The sequence below is a fragment of the Nuphar pumila genome, chromosome 9 (genome assembly GCF_984573655.1).
Source record: "Nuphar pumila chromosome 9, dmNupPumi1.hap1.1, whole genome shotgun sequence".
Taxonomy (NCBI): Eukaryota; Viridiplantae; Streptophyta; class Magnoliopsida; order Nymphaeales; family Nymphaeaceae; genus Nuphar; species Nuphar pumila.
The window spans coordinates 118726149-118748750 of NC_143257.1; the positions used below are offsets into that span (position 1 = coordinate 118726149).

Consider the following 22602-nt stretch of genomic DNA (forward strand, 5'->3'; position numbering starts at 1 on the left):
GGTTTTTTTAATCCTTTTTATTTTTATTTTATTTTTTTCTTATTTTTGTAAAAGCCAAAAAGGGGCCCCACCATAGAGTCGTTGGGGGCTCCCAACGACTCCATGGGAGCCCCGTTTTGGGCTCTTCTTTTAAGGCTCTTGGCCCTTCTTTTTACCTTGATTCTTTGTATAAATAGGGGTGACCCCCTTTGTATATTTTCATGCTTGAGAGCTCTCTCTTTCTTTAAATAAAGAGACTTTTATATTTTTGCCTATCTCAAGGTTTGTGTATGTATTGTCCCTTTGTGGACTTGGCTATTGTCTCTTTTGTTTGTCCATTGTAGGGCATTGCAAGTGCTTATAGCACTCTTTATATTTCTGCATATCTCGTTACAGTGTGCACCCCTAGACTCATAAAAAAACACCATTTTCAAGAATGAAAAATGACACTAATTTCAACAAACTAGGTAACTAGCAACCCATGATCCGATTATCGCAAACTAAGCTTTTTTTGTGTCAAGTAGGGGTGGTAAACAAACCAAAGAACCTAAGCTTGGGCTGTTTAAGATCGACTCGACTATACCAAGCTCAGCTTGGGGCAAATCGAGCTATTAAAATTCCAAGCCATACAAGCTGAGCATGACTTGGTCACTCAAAATGATAGGTTTAAAGTTTAAACCCAGGCCAGGCCACCTCTTTGCAAGCCATCTACCTCAATCAAATGTTTGACATAGTACTAACACAAATAACTTAAAGTACAATAACAAGCCCGCCAATAGCCCCTCGTTTATGCCAGGCTTACTAAGTTGCACGAGCAGCTTGTGGCTCAGCTCCCTGAGCCTTTTTTATGAGCCCGAATAAGCCAAACAACCACTAAGCCATGAGCTCCTCAGTTCTTTCTCACCCATACTATCAAATGCCACATATCTTGTGACCATGTGCCAAATAGGAAGGAAAAAAAATGAGGCCCAAAACAAAATAAATGGAACAAAAGTGGAAGTCCAGAGCAATTTAAATGGAAAAAAAATGAAAAATCAGAACAAGACCCCAGCAGGACATGGATCATGAGGCAAAATTTCTTCAAATGTAGTAGAATAGATATCTAAAGCAGCATAAAGCATGATGTTGGAATTTGAAAGAACCATTTAGAGAAATCAAAGGAATGCATACTTGCAACATGTAGCTTATTGTAGGATCATCTGTCTCCATCTGTGATCCTTGAAGTGACATCAGAACCTCCATAACCTAATGGTATCACACAATCAAATAAGGATAGAAGAATAAATAATTTAATTGATATTAACAAAATAAACATATTATAGAAAATGGAATTTTCCACTATGTATATGTGCACTTGTATGTATGTGTAGGTAGGGCTGTCAACAGGTTGGGTGAGGGCCAACCCGGACCCACCCATATAATTAATGACCAGGTTCGGGTTTTGCCAGGTCACGAAAATAGAATCCCAAACCCAGACCTGCATAATTTCAAAATTTTAATTTTACTGAAAATACATATAAAATACTCAAGTCGAGTCGAGTACCTGGCAAAAATCATTACCCAAAACTGGCCTGCATATTGCTCAGGTAGGTACTTTGCATGATCATACCCGAGAATTCGGATTGGGGTCAAGTCGGGCATCGGGTACTAACCCGACCCATTGATAGCCCTATGTGTAGGTGGATCTAATCAGACTCCCTCCCTTCAGCATTCCCTCTCATATATCATTTGTTACACACACACACACACATGCATATGTGAAGACAAAATTATGCTTATCAATGGCATTTAAGCTCAGAACATGCTATATCCTAATTGTAATGGTGACAGTTATTTAACTCCCCCCCTCCCACGCTCCCTTATATCATTTGTTACACACACATCAATATGTAAAGACAAAATGATAATTCAGCATATTAAGCTCAGAACATACCATCGCATGTTGTAATGGTGACAGTTATTTAACTAGCTGTAAAATTATAATATGCATTTGTTTAGGCATAAACTTCCTCCCATTAATCCACAGAGGAAAGTGCCATATATTAGCCCCTAGAAGTAAAAAAAATGGAATTTTTTAAATTCCCCAAGATACAAGGATTCTGTTCTTACCTGTTTTGCATCGTCCCTAAATTTCTCCTTACCCACAGCCATTCCAACCAGACTAATGCATTCCATAGATTTGGCACGAAGCATCCTATTAGACTTGTCAGTTGCATTGACAAGGATAGACTTGAGATATGGCATAACAGCATCATAGTACTTTTGAAAATGTTCCTGCACACCATATGAAGAATGACATATACATGCATAAAAATTGCCATAAAAAGAGAATTATTTCAAAACATGCAAGTACAATTGCCAAATGCATTTATACAGCTACCTGAGAAGAATCTGCAACTGATGCTAAAGCTGTTAATGCACCCTCCTGAACCATTTGTTTCCCATTCTGGATTCATACATTAGAAGGATATTATGTCACAATCAGTCAATATATATGAAGGTTGCAAGAAATCCATAAACAAATAAACTTATATCTGAAAACTGTAATGGTGTTAGTATAACTTACCTGCAGAAGGACAAGTAATTTGCTAACAATGCCATCCAGGTAAGGTGTTAGAATTTCAGGTGTGCAGTTCTCGCTGAAGTTTAGAACAGCAGAGGCTGCATGTGCCTGAAGAATCAAGACAAAACCAGAAACCAAAGTCAGTATTCTTCCTAACTAGGTTCACAATAATGATGGGGATAATACCATATGTATGCAAAGAACCACTTACAACCATGCAAAATATATCAAAATGAATAAGCTATTTTGGTTCCTAAGGGCTCGTTTGTTTCATTTTCATGTAAAGGAAAGGCTTTTCATGGGAATGGGCACGAATTTCTAAAAAAAATCATGCCAACTCAGCCTTCCCCTGTGAAAGCTTTCATAGGGAGAGAGGTATGAAAGTATTTACACAAAAATGGTAGATGGTGGGAAAAACTGGGGCCCACTTGTGCCAGCATGGCACTTTCCCACCATGATGATTTGATGTTTGTATCATTCATGGTGGGAAAGGATTACATCAGGATTGCCAGCTTAGAACTTTCCCATGAAAGTTGCATGAAACAATCAAGGCCTAAGTATAAGAACAAAGAACATCTGCCACAAAAATTATGAAGCATAAATTTGTGTACCTATTGTTATGTACACACAGCTACAAAAAATTGTGATATAACCATGAAGTGGTGTACAAGACAGTTTCTTCAGCATACCCATAAGAACAGAATTTAATTATATACAATGAATTCAAGCTAAAACTACACATGGTGCTCAGAAGTAAACAGTTGTCAACAAAACAAACAATCATCAAATCCACAAATCAAGTTGATGCAGATTTGTTCCATAATGAGTACATAAGGAATCTATACAACAAAATAAATAAATTTCCTGAAAAATACTTCATAAAATTCAAAGGAAGCATATCATATCAAGCTCTACATAGATTTTGAAGCCACTTTTATAGCCAAGTCAAAGCACCGACAACTATAACGAGTTGAGAACATAGTGCCATCGACCTTTTCAATTCATTCTCTCTTTGATCCCTTAGCTTAAATATCTAAGTGAGATCTGAAGTTACAAATTTACACCTTTTAAATGAGAAGCAATTAACAGGCTAGATAGCTCTTAGATATAATAGTTTCACTTTTTTTTATAAGACAGCAGAAGAAAAGCCATCACAAATCAAGAATCAAGACAGATGACATAAAACAAAAAGTAAAAAATGAAAAACAAGTACATGAACAATGTGGCTATTATCTCATTCAAGGTTCTCCAAGCAGTCACCTACAACCCAAGATTCCAAATCCAAACTACCAGCTATGGCCTTCCACTTGATACTAGAAGCATCTTTAGTGTCGCTTTGGATAGACATTGATTAAACAGGCTGTAGACCAGTGTAAATTTCCAATTATAATGTTTCTACACTAATTTTAGCCATCAAAGTAACACATTCTACATAATAATTTCTACCAGTATAGACAACATAATCATTTCCACCAGTATAGATACTGCTGCATAACAAGAATAAATTTGACCTTTTTGTACATTCAGTACCATATTTTCTATCATATTTTTTTATGGAACAGAAGGAAGTTAACAAAATAAAAAATGGGTACTAAGTGACCTGTTAAAATAAACACAAGATTTCCAAAATTCTGCACCTGTTCAGCTGGTTGAGTTCAAAATTTCCAACATACAAATGTTATCCCCCCAGAAATAAGAAACCAGTTGCCTGAGTTATTTGTGAATTAGGAATGGCGGCTTTAGAAGCCTAAAGGGCTTGTCATCAAAATTTAAAGTTTTTGAAGCCTATGTTGTTGAATTGTTGATCCTTCACACGTCATCTGCTATAACCACCCAAACTAATACTAGAATAAGAAGTTCTGGATTCTCATATTCTAGAGTTAAAAGGTCTTTGTGATTGAATTTTCAGGCGTCACAGGGAGATTAGACTCAAATTTTTCTCAAGATGGAGAAATCTGGCATCGTATTGATCAATGGATACCAAAACCTTAATTAGTATATATGCATTCAATATCTCAAAGAAACTCTGATGCAAGATTTATGTCATGTCATATTGAAATTTCCGTCTAACAAGATCTATCTTTTAAGGATTTGTACTTATGTGTGTAAGATCGTGTATTTTTCACATTTCGTTAAATTTGAAATTTTCGAAAAATTGGCTAAGTATAGAAGAAAATCGGTAGAATCTCGATTTTTGGCTGATGTTCTTTGAGTCTGAGCTTGGCCCAAGTCTCATCGACAAGGCCTAAACGAGTCACTTAAAACGTGAGAAAAAGTTTTATTTTTAACATTTTTATTCAAGCAAAATTCGGGTTATTTTCAGGCAATATTCAGAAGCGAAATTCGAGTTATATATTGTTGGATACGTTTCGAAATTCTGAGCGTAACGATATTTTACTTTTCTGAATTCAGGTTACGGTTGGCCCGAAAATCGTAATTTTTCAAAAAAGGACTGCCTTGACAGGCCGGGTCCAAATTTGGGTTGGACTAGATCCAATGTATTTGATCCAAATTAATATGGATCTGGACTCTATCCAAGACTCATATTAATTAAGAATTAATCCAGCCTAAGATCCAATCGAAGTTTGAATATGGATTTGGATCTTGGATCCATATCCAGATCCAAAACCCATACCCAACACAAATACAACTTTAAATTCAATTTTTATATTTAAATTAAAGTTAATTAGAATTAATAAGACTCCCAGAGGGATAAAGGACCCTTTGGAAGTTTTTGAATATTTAATTATTATTAAATACTTAATAATTAATTAATTTTAATTAATTTCGAATTTCACTTTTTGTTAATTAGTTGGGAGTCGAAGGATTTGGGTATGGTTAGATGTATCAAAGATGAAACGCAAAGGGTTTTAGTCAAAGATGAGGAGATTAAGGAGAGATGGAAAGATTATTTTGATAAGCTATTTAATGATAGTCATGCTCAAGATCTTGGAGACTTCTCCATTCCTTTTCATGAGATAAATCGTGACTTCATGCGCAAGATTCAAAAGAAAGAAATTGCAGAGGCTTTGAAGAAAATGAAATCAAGAAGGGCAGTTGGCCCAGATGGTATACCTATCGAGGCTTGGAAATGCTTGGGAGAGAAAGGTTTAGAATGGTTGACAAATCTTTTTAACTTGATTTGGCGAACAAATAAGATGCCTAATGAGTGGAGGAAGAGTACTTTGGTGCCTTTATATAAGAATAAGGGTGATATACAAGATTGCACAAACTATCGTGGTATAAAACTCATGAGTCATACTATGAAACTTTGGGAGAGGGTGATTGAGTCTAGGTTGAGGAAGGTTGTCATGATATCGGAGAATCAATTTGGTTTTATGCCTGGAAGATCAACTATGGAAGCTATACATCTTCTTAGACAACTTATTGAAAGATATAGAGAGAGGAACAAAGATTTGCATATGGTTTTTATTGATTTAGAGAAGGCATACGATAGAGTACCTAGGGACGTTCTCTGGTGGACAATGATGAAGAAAGGTGTTTCTCTCAAGTACATTAGTATAATTAAAGATATGTATGAAGGAGTAGTAACCAATGTCCGCACTTGTGGAGGGGTGACAACCAATTTTCCGATAACGGTTGGGTTACATCAAGGATCTGCTTTAAGCCCTTTCCTATTTGCGATAGTGATGGATGAGCTTACGAGATCAATTCAAGAAAATGTACCGTGGTGTATGTTGTTTGCTGATGATATTGTTTTGATTGATGAGTCTAGAGCTGGGGTTAATGCTAAGTTAGAATTATGGAGACAGACATTGGAAGCTAGAGGTTTTAAGTTGAGTAAGAGTAAGACTGAATATATGGAATGTCGGTTTAGTAAGCAACGAAGTAGTGATGGGAGTGTAGTGAAGCTTGGTGAGCAAGATATACCGGTGAATGATTATTTCAAATATTTGGGATCCATCATTCAAAAGTATGGAGAAATTGATGGAGATGTAAATCATAGGATAAAGGTTGGGTGGATGAAATGGAAAAGTGCTACTGGAGTGCTGTGCGATCGTAGAATGCCATTGCGGTTGAAGGGAAAGTTTTATAGGACGACTATTAGACCCGCTTTACTATATGGTACGGAATGTTGGGCTGCCAAGAGACATCATATTCAAAAAATGAGTGTAGCTGAGATGCGGATGCTTAGATGGATGTGTGGAAATACAATAAAAGATAAGATTCGGAACGAAGAGATACGTAAGAAGGTAGGTGTTGCACCCATTGAAAATAAGATGCGAGAGAATCGTTTACGGTGGTTTGGACATATTCGGCGAAGGCCTAATGATGCTCCAGTTAGAAGGTTGGAGAAATGGGAAAATATATTAGTTAAAAGAGGTCGGGGTAGGCCTAGGAAGACTTGGATGGAGATGATAGGAAAGGATATGAATGCTTTGAACCTCACCGAGGACATGGCGTTGGATAGAAATGATTGGAGGAAAAGGATTCATGTGGAAGACCCAAAATGAATTTCTTTTTTGGTTCATATCGCTGACCCCAATTGTTTTGGGATGAAGGCGTAGTTGTTGTTGTTGTTGTTGTTGTTAATTAGTTGGGAGTCGGGACTCCTTAGAAGTGTCCTTAATGGACTTAAAAAAGGTAAAAAAGGCTTGAGAAAGTTTAATGGAATTAGGAAAGAAGTTTTGAAAAAGTCAACTTTAGAATTTTAGAAAATTTGGAAAGTAGAGTAGAGACTCCCAAAAGAGGAGAGCTCTCTCTCCAGGGGGGGTGTCACCCCCCTAGTGCCTATATAAAGCTCAAAAAAATAGAGTGAGAAAGAGAAAGAAAGAGAAGAAGGAAGGATTCTGCTCCGGAAATAAAAATATGTGCATATTCAGTTAAAATAAATAATCTGGATTCTGGTGATTTTTTGTCCAGGACAGGACGGACAGTTGTCCAATCCCAGTCTTGATAGTTGGCTAGAACAGGACAATCTGCTGTCCAGCCCCAGACAACTGTCCAGATTTGGGCAGGACCGCTGTTCAAGTGAAAAATATTAACAACGTACACACACACACACACACACACACACACACACACACACATAGAGAGAGAGAGAGAGAGAGAAAAAATAATAAGCATACAATACAGTGACAGCTTTACTATTCCTAGCGAATCACAAAGCCTTCACTAAAAAATGCACATAGGCCGGATAGGTTCACAGTTGCTGCAGGTTTAGAACAAGAAACAGGCACATACACATGCAGACACAAGATTCAACAAAAGATCCCTTACACGATGCTATATATATACTGCTTTTCAGATCATTTATTTATTACATTTGGCACAAATGCATGTATCAAATGCTAGTAACTACAGTCATGTCATTAGATATTAATGTTCATCAGATGCTTGCTAGTGTAAATCATATCATTCACAGTACAGATACAAAACAATGTTTTTCCAAATACATTAAAATAGATACTATAGCTCAAAGCCGCCATCTAACTCAAGGATAACCCACGGTAAATGCAGATAGCAGCCCAGGTCCCAGACGACTGCCAGTCGGCTGGGCATTGTTTGGCCTTTAGCCCCAGTCGGCTGGATATTCGTTCTGGGCTAGGTGTGGCCCAATTTTGGCAGAGTTTGAAAATATATATATATATATATAGAGAGAGAGAGAGAGAGAGAGAAAAAAAAAACAAAAAGTTTTAATGCATGATATGCTTGTCTGAAAAATATCCAGATTTCCTGTGTGATTTGTTCATGCATCAGATTCCATGGCCAGATCAGTTTGTGCATAAGTGAGGGTCAGATTTGTACATGTTAATTTCAGCTTGTACACAGGCCCGATCTGGGCATGTGTACGGGCTGCTAGACCAGCCGACTGAGTTCGGATGGGATGGAGCCGAACCCCAGCCGAATGGGTCGGCTCCATCGGCTGGGTGTTGATGACCTGTTAAAAAAAATAAGAAGTTGAATATTTTTTTATAAAAGTTTTCTGAGTACAGCATGAAAAAGGCTTGTGAATGGAAAAGAGAAAGTTGAAAAGCATGATACACTTGTGTGTAATATGTCCAGATTTGTATTTGTAAATTTTTAGCCTTTACTCATTCTATGTGCTTATGGGAATCTGGAACAAAATTCAGTTATGCATGATAATTTTCAGAATTTGCTATTTGTATTAGACTTAGCCTTATGCATATAAATGAATGATATTTTTCACATGCTTAGACTTGTTATGTTATGCATACTCAAGGTGTTAATGCAAAGCTACCTTATGTGCATGTGCATACATGGAATTGATGTGTTTTGGCATGTGCATCATGGCATGAATGTTCACTTGTTTACTTTGAGAAAGTTCATGAATAGAAGCATGTAAAGGGCATGATTATGTGAACACATGCATATGAATATTATTGTTCATGCACATCTCTAAATTAGCATATATCACTGTGCATTGAAGAGCCTATAAAAAGAATGAATAAGTGGCATGTCTTTATGATTTTTGCATATAGATGCATCGATGATAAAAAATGGATCATCGTAGGTTGTATAAGCCTTGAGCATGTGTTGGTCCTTGTTTAGTTGTTTATGCATGGCAAAAATCAAACTTAATATTATTGTTCTAATTGGATTGTTTCATGTTTCCACGGACTGTGGTCCCGTGAAGAGCTCCGCATGTTGATTTGTGAACCTGTGTTATTAATTTTGCATATTGAATTGCAAATTAAAGAAGTCGAATTAATAACAAGATAAAAGAAAAAAATGGTGTAATCTACGCTTCTTCGATTCAATAAAATGTGTCGTGGTGTATGTTGTTTGTTGGTGATATTGTTTTAATTGATGAGTCTAGAGTTGGGGTTAATGCTAAGTTAGAATGATGGAGACAGACATTGGAAGCAAGAGGTTTTAAGTTGAGTAAGAGTAAGACAGAATACATGAAATGTCGATTTAGTAAGCAACGAAGTAGTGATGAGAGTGTAGTGAAGCTTGGTGAGCAAGAAATACCGGTGGATGATTCTTTCAAATATTTGGGATCTATCATTCAAAAGTATGGAGAAATTGATGGAGATGTAAATCATAGGATAAAGGTTGGGTGGATGAAATGGAAGAGTGCAACTGGAGTGTTGTGCGATCGTAGAATGCCATTGCGGTTGAAGGAAAAGTTTTATAGGACGACTATTAGACCCGCTTTACTATATGGTACGGAATGTTGGGCTGCCAAGAGACATCATATTCAAAAAATGAGTGTAGTTGAGATGCGTATGCTGAGATGGATGTGTGGAAATACAATAAAAGATAAGATTCGGAACGAGGAGATACGTAAGAAGATAGGCATTGCACCCATTGAAAATAAGATGAGAGAGAATCGTTTACGGTGGTTTGGACATATTCGGCGGAGGCCTAATGATGCTCCGGTTAGAAGGATGGAGAAATGGGAAAATATATTAGTTAAAAGAGGTCGGGGTAGGCCTAGAAAGACTTGGATGGAGATGATAGCAAAAGATATGAATGCTTTGAACCTCACCGAGGACATGGCATTGGATAAAAATGATTGGAGGAGAAGGATTCATGTGGAAGACCCAAAATAATTTTCTTTTTTGGTTCATATCGCCGACCCCAATTGTTTTGGGATGAAGGCGTAGTTGTTGTTGTTGTTGTTGTAATCTACGCTTCTTCGATGTTTCTTCCTTAGTGTAGGAATCTTGGACTTTGCAGTTTTAAGAAACCGTGAGGATACTAAAACTTTGTCTGCATGTTGTGTCCATGAACGATTTTAGGGAAATTCCGCCACTTTGCCTGGGGTGGTATATTGACACAACTGTTGTTTTTTGTATACCAAGAAAGTAACATTATGGTTGCTGATTTTAATAGTGTATCGGCATTAGATATTGATTTTTAATGTTTCGATGGATGATGTTGATTCCTGATATCAGTCGAGAGCTAAGTGTGGGACCCAAAAATAAAATATAAATTATGTGTTAAGCTACAACTAGGGACCTAACTTAACTCGGGAATTGTTTACCCATTTTGAATGCCCACGGGCAACGATAATAAAAAGATGAACTAAAATTTATGTGCATTTAATAGGGACATGCATATAAAAGAAAAACTCTGATAAAAGATAATAATTTATTAATGCATGTGCATTGATGTCATGCATATTCATTTTATGCATTAGATCATGCATATTTACTTGTTTTCTTACTTGTGCTAAAATAATGGTTGTATAAAATTTGTTATCTACTACATGATAAATGTTCTTATTGCTTAATTGATGTTCCTTATTGATAAAAATTATTTCATTTTGCTTAGAAATTGTTCTTTACTTCTTGAATGATTATTTGGATTATGAATTTGTCATAATTGCATCCCTTTAAAATATTGCATGATTCTTAATTATGTTCTTTTTGCTTATTTGTTTCGTTAGAGGGACCTGTACGCAAGATCTTTGATTCTGACACCCCTACTTTTGTTTTTTTCGCAGCCTCTGAGGCCCAGTAAGGAAACTTGTTATTTAAGGAGCTACGAGTGCTACACGATTGCTTTATGGCTTTACTTAGCGACAGCGTAGCTCCATATTATGATTCATTCATATTCATTTGAGGATGTTTTGAGACTCTATACTTTTAATTAATAAAGTTGGTTTGGTTTGGATGATGACAATATAAGATCCCTTGTAGCAGTGAATGTGTTATAACGGTAAAGGCTTCGGGTCTCTGTAAATGTTTCTGCAATTGTTTTAAAAAAAAAATGTGACTTTTTAACGGGTATGAGTTGGGGTCGTTACAATGTATTTATGAAAAAACTAAAATATACGGTCTCAAAACTAAGATTGTTTCCAACACTTGTGAAGACCACAAAGAATAAGTTATCAATTTGTGGTCATGGCTTGAATCAAACGACCAGATGTAACCAATTTTTCTAATGTAAACCAGTAAGATACCACAAACTCAAAAGATATTTGAAGGGCATCTATATGTACTTTTCAAAGCTAAAAGCCTTTAATCTGTGCAATCAAACATCCACACTAAAAGAACCAGAAAAGTTGAATGTGCAGAAGTTGCTGCAAAGTAATACTAGAAGCATGAATTAACAATTTCAGCGTCCAAAACCAAGAAAAGTGTTTAATTTATAAGATACTAGGAAAATAAAAATAGCTAACCTGTACTCTTGGGTTCTGGAAGTCACCCATCGTGGATGCTAATGCTGGGAGCACCCTTTGGTGATACTCATTCTGCAAATCTGGACCCAAATCAGTAGATAACTGGCCAATGGCATTGATAGCCGCCCACCTCACCCGAGGATGTGGATCTTGAAATGAGTTCAGAACCATTGTAATCACTTGCTCTAAATTCTTTATCATCACCTGCAACCAATCCCAATGGAGAAAACAAATTAGGATTGCACCTAAATTTCAGTTACCATGAAAAATTGTTAGAAAAAAAACTCACCTTTGAGCAACCTTCGGCTATTTGGGCAAGTGCAATGAGTGCAGCATGGTGTTTTTGCCATTCGGGAGCTGCCAAGTAAGCAGGAAGAAGCTCGGAAGCGACAGGAACAATCGTATTACCGCCCAAAGAGATGGCGAGCCGATCCAGACACTCCTGCCCGACGTTGTAGTTGCTTGTCTCGCCTGCATCTTCATCCTCCGTATCCGTGGTGTGCCATGCTGGATCGTCCTCGATGTCGAGCAGCATTTTCATGAGGATGGCAAAGAGCCTGCCAATGAATTGAGGCAGTTTCCTCATCATCCCGGGGGCTCTCTCCCTCGCCTCTGCCAAGGTGATAATGAACTCGATTGCGAGATGGCGAGTACCCTCCTCCAAGCGATTCGCCTCCGCAATCTGGAGCATACTACTGACGATGTCGACCAGCTGCCTGCGGAGGAACTTGGGTTCGGTCCCGGCGAGCTCGACGAACATCTCAAGCGCCTCCTGAGCGGTGGCCTCCTCCCCGCGGTTAAGCGCCTCCGTGAGGGTCTGCATCATTGGGGGGACGAGATCCTGGAATCGCTCGCGATCGGCGGACGACTCGATCATCTGGACGAAGTTGATGGTGGCGCTGAGGGCGGCAGTCCGGACCTCGGTCGGGGCGGAGGAGGCAAGGCACTGGTGAAAGACGGAGTGAAGGGTGGTGATATGGGGGAGGAGGATGTCGCCGATGTACTGGGAAAGCTGGGCGAACACGAGGAGGGCGCTCTCCTTGAGGCGAGGAGAATTGGAGGTGACGCACTGGAACATGAAGGGGAGGAGCTCGGGCCACTGACCCTCCGGGACGATGCTCGACGCGAGCTCGGCGATGGTGTCGCAGAGCTTCTTCACGATTGTTTTGGATTCCTCTCGGTGGAGGCAGGAGAGGAGGAGGGTCTTGATGGTGGATTGAGTTGGAGCGGAGAGGGAGGGCCAGATGAAGGAATCATCGCGGGTGATCTGCTTGCGGAGGAGGACTGCGGCCATGGCGCGGAGCTCGGGCTGCGGAGACGATTGGAGGAGGTCGGCGAGCTTCAGGGCGAGGGCGTCGGGCTGCGAGGACTTGCTGAGGTTGAATAGGGACTCGGCTTGGGCACGCTGGTCGTTGGAGGCGGACATGAGGTGGGTAATGAGGGTTTCGAAAGGGGAGGGGTCGGGGCCTAGGATGGCAGCCAGTTGGGCGGCCTGCAACTCCGGTGCTGCCATTTCTTCTCCTTCTTCTTCTTCTTCTTCTTCTTCTTCTGCTGCTGCTGCTGCTGCTTCCCTCCCTCTTTCCTCGTTTGGTTCCGGTGGCTGCCCTGCTGAGGGGTTGGCGGAAGAGAGAGAGAGGGAGAACAAGGGAGGAGGGTTTTTGCTCTCTCTGGGGGGGTTTGTTGAAAAGGAACGAGGGGAGGGAAAGATTTTTCTGGTTCAAAGTAACTGTAAAAAATGGGGGTTGCTTTTAGGGAATAACTGCTTCTCCCCGCCCCAAGGAGGGTTGGCGTAGTGAGGTGAGGTCTTGGCTGCTAGACATGCAGTCAAGTTTCGATTCTCACAGGAGTCACCCTTCGGCCCAAGCATACGCCTAGCATAGGCAGGGGCGGGGCAGGGGCACAGTGAAAAATGTGAAAAACATCAAAATCTCGTTTTTTAATAACTCGTGAGTAGGGATGGCAGTGGACCGGGGACATCGTGGCTCCACCCCGCCTCACCCCGTTTGGACCGGTGATGAAGGGAATGAAACGGGGATGAAGGTTAAAATCCATCCCCGTGCTCGGTTGGACTTACACCTTCCCCCACCCTGCCTCATTATTAATAATACTAAAATACACTAAGTTAAGTAATAAAATTACAAAATAACCATGTTTATATATATTATTAACTTCTAACCCTAACCATAAATCTTATTAGACAAAATATTGTATCATCCAAACTCATCGTCGCCGCCCAAAGGACAGAGATAAGGTAAAAAAAAATTATTCTTTTATACCATCTTTGAGAAGTTGCAGTCAGAAGCCCTTTTTGTTCTTTAGAAATAAAAAATCTAACCCTCAGTTCTGTACATTTGAAAGGATTGCCATATCTCACTCTTTTTTTGTTTCGCCCTTTTCTATTTATTTGTGCAAGTTTCTCCATTTTGTACGTTAAATCTTTTTTCAATTTGGGGTACTGAATTGGGGAGACGTGATGATGGTTAAACCCAATCAAATTTGTAACAGAGTGATGAATCTACAACATGCACTACCATCTGATCTCTCTTTCTCTATCTGCGTTAATTTGTTTTTGTTGATTTTGTGGGATTTTGAAGGGTCTATCTGGGTGTGCCCATTTTCTTTAAAATTGCATTGGATCAAGATTTTTATTTGTTGGTACGATAAATGTGTGGAGCCAACTACGACCTAAAGTTATCTTGTCTGATTTTTTATGTTAGTGTAATCAATGATGATATCGAATCTTGTTATTGTGACAATGATTATTCATTAACCATTCACCATCTTTTTTGGCTAAGGTTTCACATAAAATTTCTTCTTTTTTTTATTTGGTTTTTATATGTTCTAGGTTCAGATTATGGTGGAACTATTACTGTTTTACTTTTCTCGTTAATTGCTTCAACCAAATCTGCATAGTTTGTTAGATCATTTTTTTCTTGACATAAATATACAAATTTTCAAGTAATGAAATTTTGGTATTTTGTGGGTTATTTTTCCCTATAAAACTTACAAAGCTTTCATAAAGTCATGATCACATTATTTAAAAATTGTTTTCTACTCTCAATTAGCAAATATTGTAGCATTTGATTAAAAAATAAACTCAATTTTTTTGAAAAAATTATTTGAGAAAGTTGTGCAATGTATCGATGGGCTACCATTAACACTTTAAGTATTAGGCTCATTGTTTTTCGACAAGAACAATATAGAGGAATGGGAAAGCATCTTGAAGACCTTAAAGAATCAAGGTAAAGATATTCAACAGAGTTTAAAAATAAGTTATGATGGACTTGGACATTGCATGTTTTTTTATTAAAAATAGCAAGGACATGTTTTTAATTAATATTTTAAATTTTTAAACAAAACCAATTAATGTTATATGGAAGTAAAAAGCTGGATTGAGCCAATTATAAACTTGATCAAGTATTAACTAAATTGGCCGAATCAAAACATTGACCAGACCGAGTTTTGTCCTAAATGAGTTCTATTGTTTTTCTGACTCGGTTAAAGCTAAAACATAACCAACTGGGAAGAGTAATGAGTTTCTCAAGTCTATAATCATGACATAATATTATTTAATTAGCAGACATCCTTTTTATTATCCAGCAAGAGAAATACTCAAAATTGTTTTACTATAGATTTGACAGTAAAATTGGATTGGATTTAAATTGAGAACAAAATAAAGTATTTTTTTTTTAAGTTCTTACAATTCTTACTTCTTTTAATTCATAATTTTGATTTTGTCATTGCCATTAGTTGACACATTTGTTTTAGACTGTCAAATCTCAATGTAGATGGGTTGTTTGTAATAAATGGTAACCTAACTTCAAAACATTTATCATATATTATGAAACAAATTTTTAACACAACACTAACATAAGATGTTTCTCTCAAAACAATGTGTCACTACAAAACTTGATTATGTAACAAGAATTTGTGACACTCACCACAAAAAAAAACACCATTGTAAAACTCAATTAAACTTAAAATATGATTACAATTTGTCATCTATAAAACTCAGACATATATAATAAGAATTGTCTTGTTAATGGAAAACAACTAATGCATAAGATATAAGATTGAATAAATAAATAAAGGTAGTTATTACAAAATATATGCAACACACAACATTGAAAACATTTTTTTTTGAGACTGATAAGGGTATTCTTTTCAAGTAAAAAATATCAATAAATAATATATAACTTGCATCACAATACAAGGGTAGGAGTTGCAATAAATCAAACTAGTTACAAATGAAATATGCTTAATTGTGTAGTACAAAACAAATAAAATTAGATGTATAAGCTAAATTAAGTTGCAATCTACTATAGGATCAATTAAATTGTCAAGTTAAAATTATAAATCAAAACAAACTTTAAAATGCAACAAAGAAAATAACTAAGTTAGGATTTACTCTCTTTATAATAATGATTAAGAACTACAATATGATTTGGTTTACAAGATCATATTAAAAAAAATTCATAATTTTTTTTTTACAAATAGTTCTTAATTAACCTTTTGTAAGACCCGCAATTTTTCAGATAACTCTGAATAAATTCCTAAGGCATTTTTCCAGTGAAAAATAGCGTTTTTATCGTAAAGCGAATCAAACTGATTCCTTCGATCCAAATATACTTAGGATATTCGTATCTTCACGAATATATGCTCAAACACTCTGGAAGCCATAACTTCCTACCTGAATAAAATCAAAGGATTCCTGCGAGCCAACTTTCTTAGTTGCATCAATACGAAGATAATGGCGTACTCAGAATTTTTCGGAAAAAAAATCGCCGAAAACCCGAAATTCTTGCGGGACCCACAGAAATATGGGTGAGACCCACAGAAATATTTCTCAAAAAATATTTTAGAAGATTCTAGAATATTCCAGCACCTTCCAGAGCCTTCCAGCTCCTTCCAGCACCTTCCATGGAAGGGATTTCTGAAAAGCCAAGGGGTAAAGAGGGGATTCTGAAACTTGGGGCCCAAGTTTCAGAACCTATAAATAGAGGACCCCCCCTCCTTTAGAAAATCGCCAACCCCTCTCTCTCTCCTCATTTTCCAAACCTCCCCTACCTAGCCTAGCCCACCTGACCTGGTCTGAGCCTGCCTGACTTAGCCTGAGCCTGCCTGACCTAGTCCTAACCCACCTGACCTGGGTCTGAACCCACTTGACCTGATCCAAACCCAGTTGACTTGACTTGGACCTAGTTGGGTTTAAAGTCAAAGTCAAAGTCCTTTTTTGTCCTGATTCCGGTTTGGGTTTCTGAACCCAGACTTAGCCTACTTGAGCTGAGTTCGAACCTGCTGAACCCAGTTGACTTGGATCGAACCCTGTTTGGTTCAAACCACTTAGGTTGAGTAGCTTGACCTGCTCTACCTCTTTCTCAACTAAGTCAGCTTCATCTGACTTAGTCTGACCTCTCGAAGGAAGGCTCGAAGCCAAAGAAGCAACCCGGAGCCGTTTCTTCCACGATTTGAAGTAAGTTCGCTTCATTAAACCATCTCTCTCAAGTATTTGATTGTTTGTATATAGCATATACTTTCTGAAGTAGTATCTTGCTTTAGTTCTTGGTTGAGCCCTCTAGAACGCTTCGGTGTTCACGCGCTCGCCTCGTAACTATCGTCGGATATATATATATATATATATATATGTTTGAATACGCAGTATATGCATTCTTCAAAATAGTATCTCACCCTAGTTCTTGGTTGAGCCCTCTAGGACACTTCGGTGTTCACTCGCTCGCCTCGTAACTATCGTTGGATACAGATCTATGTGTATATCTGCTGATTCTGTCGACGCTTCTTATATCGCACAGGCTATGTAATTTACCTTTGCCGTCGCGTCGTATGATGCCAAGGCTCCCTGCTTTCTGTACTTCCGATTAAAGCACTTCCGATTATGCATTTACTTACGCCGTCGCGTCGAACGATGCCAAGGCGTCTGCTTTCTGCAATGTATTTACTTACGCCGTCGCGTCGAACGATGCCAAGGCTTCTGCTTTGTTATATATGTAGAATATTTTGTTCAGTTACACACCCTGAACAATAGTATATGATTTCCTTTACGCCGCCGCTGTATAAAGCACAAGCTTCTGCTTATATTACATATATGGCGCGTAAGTGAGCGTTCAAATGGAGATCAACTCCAAAATCGCCCATGCGATTCCCTTACCGCTCCTCGTGCAAGATTCTGCTTGACGAATGAAGCCCCTATTGGAAAGGCTTCGCCTTTTGGCAAAATGCTCTTTACGTAAAGACTAAATCAATTACGTATGGCCTGGCTATGGCCCAAGGTTCCTGCAACCTTGATGGATGCAAAGTACGCACAACGGTGCACATCCATTTCCCGAGTTAAGCGTAGCGATTTTCCACCAAAGAGGGGAGATGCCGCTGAAATGGATAAAAGAAACGCACGCTTTCTCCGTAAAAAATAGGAAGTGCTGCTGAAATTCCTGAAGAAGCTAAGAATGGCTCAGAAAGAACGTAGCAGAAGTGCTACCCAGTTATGGAACACCTTCTACGATGTAGAAAGGTTCGTCGCACCACTGTCGGTAGAGCAGAGAAGGTGTTGACAGAATGGTTGACAGAAGAGCTGCCAGAACCAGTTAAGTGGCACAATGATGTCCTTTGTTGGAACGATGTCAGAATGACTCATCTCCCTAGCACCTGCAAGGGCACCATACTTGTAAGAGCCGTTGCGCCAAAGTAGTGGTGGCACCTTGACGAGGTCCTGAGCTCGTTGCGTAAAAATACGCCGAGTAGCCGATCTGTAGAGATCGAGTCATGTGCATGCTCATTGAGAATTATCAGACAACCAGACTCGTAAGGGCCGCTGAGCCGGAGTGTGTTGTTTCCACCGAAAGAGGTGAAGTGCTCGTCAAGGCCGAAGTGCCGAGAGCAGAGTTAAGCATGCATATGAATAAAACCTTTGTTCCATGGTGAAAATTGTGTGGTTGATTGGGGTCGGGTACATACTTCTCAAAGGCTGCCCTATAGGCATGCAATGTTCGTCAAGTAATTGTAAGACCGGCAGGCCCCTTTCAGAATTTCTCACCGAGGAAGACGGTGATGGCGCAGCCTTGAGTGACATATATTTCACCCGAACCTGATAGAGTTCATTGATGGCCTTCGTCACTCAGAGGTATGGAGGTCGTGTTATCCTTAAATATCTAAGGATTGAACCCAACTACTGCAGTAGCAGAATGCATTCGGATACCTAGTAAAGATCTCTTCCGGTATGCTGTACCGTCCTACTAGGGGGATGGGGTCAACAGGCCTCTAGGGTATCTAAAATACATAGAATAATCAACCCCCAGATCGTCACGTTGTCGCCCAGATATGAGTCCCCTAAGCCCAGGGGGAGGTACAATTATCGAAACAAAGCATTAGCTTAGGTACAACGCTACTTTGAATGTATGAGTGGATGACGTTGTTGAGTCAGTCCTGCATAACCTTTGTGAAGGTGTCATGGTCGGTATACTACTGAACCGATTGGGAAAGAACCCCATTGATATCCGTACGACTAAGAGAAGCTCGGAGAGCTGTCCTTAGATTCGTAGGATACGGATGTGCCAAGCATAAAGGCTTGAGCTAGACATCCATTCGTGACTCTGAGGAAGTCAAGGCTAAGTCGTAAAGACTTAAGAGGTTATTCTAACTCACAACCCTGAAGAGGCTTATGCGAAGTCATGACGACTTGCGTGGATGTTCAACTCATAGCCCTGATGAGGCTTTTGCGATATACGCTAAGTCATGGAGGCTTGAGCGTCGTATTACGAACTGCGACCCTGAGTGGTCTATGCATTTACTTGAGTTGAATAGATAGGTGTTTGCTTACTTACCAGACCATCAGTGGTTCTGACCCCGTTTTATGGGGATTTCAGGTGTTGAACCTGCGTGGCGATATGCGGAGCAAGGCGGCATCGAGTTCCAGGGTTTCTCTAGACGGAGTTGTACTGCTTCATTTTATTGAACCTACACTGCTTTCCTAAGCAGTAGTGTTGTAATAAACATATGTTTTCGATAAAATGGAACACTTTGGTGGTCAATGAGTTGCTTGGCCACATACCTGCAATGTGCTCGGAGTTTTCTAAAACCGACGACTCATTATCGTCTTATTTCGCTGCTAAAAGCTTTCTAAATTCCGCTGCAAAAGAAAAATAAAAAGAAATTCATGAAAATTTTAACTTAGCTTTGTTTTGGAAATCCGGGGCGTTACACCTTTTTTCCTCTCACCTTATGATCCATATAAGTAAGAAGTATATGATAAAACAACGATGAAGATATCTTGTCACTGAAAATGTAAAAAATTTGGTTTTGGTTATATATCTAACTACGTATAAACTCTATTTATTTATACATTATAAATAAAATCAAACGTAGTAGAATAAATATTTAAAGCAACATAAAGTATGATGCTAAGATTTTAAAAAATCATATGAAAAATGAGATGAAGTAATGCATACTTGAAGCATGTAGCTTACTGTTGGGTCATTTGTCTCCAACTATAGTCCATCAGGTGACAACAAAACCTCCATTTTGAAATTGATACATTAAATGATCCAAAATCACATTCAATCAATATATATGACTATTGCAAGAAATTCATGAACAAATAAACTTATATTTGAAAATTGTAATGGTGTTAGCATATATTACCGGCAAAAGGCCAGGTAATTTGCTATCAATGCCATCTAAGTAAGGTGTTAAAATGTTGTGTACAATTATTGCTGAAGTTTAGGACAACAGAGGTTGAATGTGCCTAAAGAATCAAAATGACAATAACAAAAAACAAAATTAACATTTTACTTCACTAAGTTCACAGTATCAACAGGGATAATACCATATGCATGCAAAGAACTACTTACAACCATATAAAATATATCTACATGAATAAACTATTTTGGTTCCTAAGTATACGAACAAATAATATCTACCACAAAATTTATGAAGTATAAACCTTTGTAGATATCGTTATAAACGCACAATTAAACTTTTGTACATATTGTTATGAACACACAACCATAATGAAATGTTATATAACCATGGCAATGTATACAACTGATATATAAAAGCCTCCTATGAGACACAGTTTCTTCAGCATCACCATAATAACATAATTTTGTTTACATACAATGAACTCAAACCAAAACTATACATGGTGTTCGGAAGTAGACAATTGCCAATGAAACCGATAATCATCAAATCTACAAATCAAAATGATACAGTTTTGTTTCATAATGAGTATATAATGAGTCAATGCACTAGAACAATTAATTTTTAAAAAAAACACTTCATATAATTTGAAGAAGCAAATGATATCCATCACTATATGGCTTTTTGAACAACTTTTATAAACAATTCAAAGCACCAAGAACTAGATGATTTGCGTCGCCCACCTTACCCAAGGATATGGATCATGAAATTTTAAAATCGTTGTAACCACCTATTTAAAATTATTTATCATAAGACTGCACTTAAATTTCAGTTACAAGTTGTCATTTGTAATTAACATGCAATATTTAAAGCAAAACTTTGCTACAAATAATAAGGGTGTTCTTGACAAGTAAAAATATTTTCCGTCGGATATAACTTGTATTACAGAAGAAGTTTAGGAGTTACAATAAATTAAATTGGTCATAGATGAAATATACATAAATGTATAATATAAAATAAAGATATAGGCAATAAATATAAACTAAAATCAGTTGCAATCTATTGTAAGATGGATCAAAACATTAAGTTAAAATTATAAATCCAAACAAACTCTATAGTGTAACAATGAAAATTAACTAAATTAGGTTTCGCTCGCTATCTCTAGTAAGGATTAAGGACTATAATAGGATTTTGGTCTGAAAGATTAGATTAATTTTACTAAAAAAAGAGAATTTTATGAATAATTTTAAATGTGTTATTTTTTCCTCTCACCTTCTGATTCACATAGGTAAAACATATGTTGTAATAACTTTGAAATTATTGTATCACTAGAAATGTCAAGAATTTGGTTTAAAGTTGGTTATCAAACCATGTATAAATCCATTTATATATATACGGTAAATATATAAATATATATTGTTAGTAATCCAATTTAAATTGCTTTGAAGTTTTATTATATATCACTAGATAGCCGAACATGAGACATTTTTCATGAAGTATTAGAGAATGTGTCATACGCCAATTTGTGGATGTAGTCAATGCATGAAAACACATGTTGATAGATGTGCTAGATCCTTCACATAGAAAGAATTGTATGAAAGAAGCTAGTTTTATGCATGATTTTATGAGTTGTCATTTTTTGTAATATGATTATATAAGTGATTTTGAAATATATCAAAATTTGAAATATGTCAAATAAAAAAAGAAACATCAAAATCTTAAAGTGATAGAGAGGAAATTGCAATCTTATTCTTCTCAATGTAAATTACCATAATGCCACCTTTGACTTTTAAAAATGAATGCCACATAAGATAAGATGATTGTTATAAAAATACCCTTGTACTACAAAATTCATAACGTGATAGGAATTTATAATAAAAAATTATAAACATTCAAAATTATAAATAAAATAACTTGTCATTATCTTAATAGATGTGCTAGATTTTTTTTTGTAATGATAATTATCACAATTAAACATGTATGTTGAAGTTATTACCAATGAAAGTGTTTGTTTATTATATTTTATATTTATAAATATAAACAAATATTGTTTAATACTACGTATAAAATGTCAAACACAGATGTGTGTGTATGTGTGCGTGCAGTAATGTCCTATTTATTTGCAAAATTTATGAATTTATGTATCGTACATAAATCACATACACGTATATTTATGTCATTGTATTGTAGCTTGAATGGGAATCCAAATCTAAGACCATTTGAGATCTGAATTTAAATATATATTAAAAGCATATTTTAGTTGTTTATATAACTAATAAAATTTAAACTGCACACG

The 22602-nt window shown here is 37.4% G+C and overlaps 1 protein-coding gene and 1 non-coding gene across 2 annotated transcripts in view; one reads left to right on the forward strand and one right to left on the reverse strand.

Annotated features, from left to right (window-relative positions):
* The window catches only part of LOC149829056 (uncharacterized), a 68796-nt gene extending 55476 nt beyond the window's left edge, over positions 1-13320 (reverse strand). Inside the window, exons 1-6 of the mRNA XM_090017259.1 lie at positions 11947-13320; positions 11658-11861; positions 2546-2650; positions 2360-2425; positions 2089-2253; positions 1150-1224 (exon numbers count right to left, since the gene is read on the reverse strand). Of these exons, the coding sequence (XP_089873385.1) occupies positions 1150-1224; positions 2089-2253; positions 2360-2425; positions 2546-2650; positions 11658-11861; positions 11947-13170 (1839 nt within the window). The 5' untranslated portion in view covers positions 13171-13320. The remainder of the gene's footprint in view (positions 1-1149; positions 1225-2088; positions 2254-2359; positions 2426-2545; positions 2651-11657; positions 11862-11946) is intronic.
* Positions 13321-14120: 800 nt separating this feature from the next.
* On the forward strand, positions 14121-14201 carry LOC149829057 (small nucleolar RNA Z195/SNORD33/SNORD32 family). Its single transcript, XR_016434479.1, has one exon. It is a non-coding gene; the product is annotated as a small nucleolar RNA Z195/SNORD33/SNORD32 family (small nucleolar RNA).
* Positions 14202-22602: the final 8401 nt, after the last annotated feature.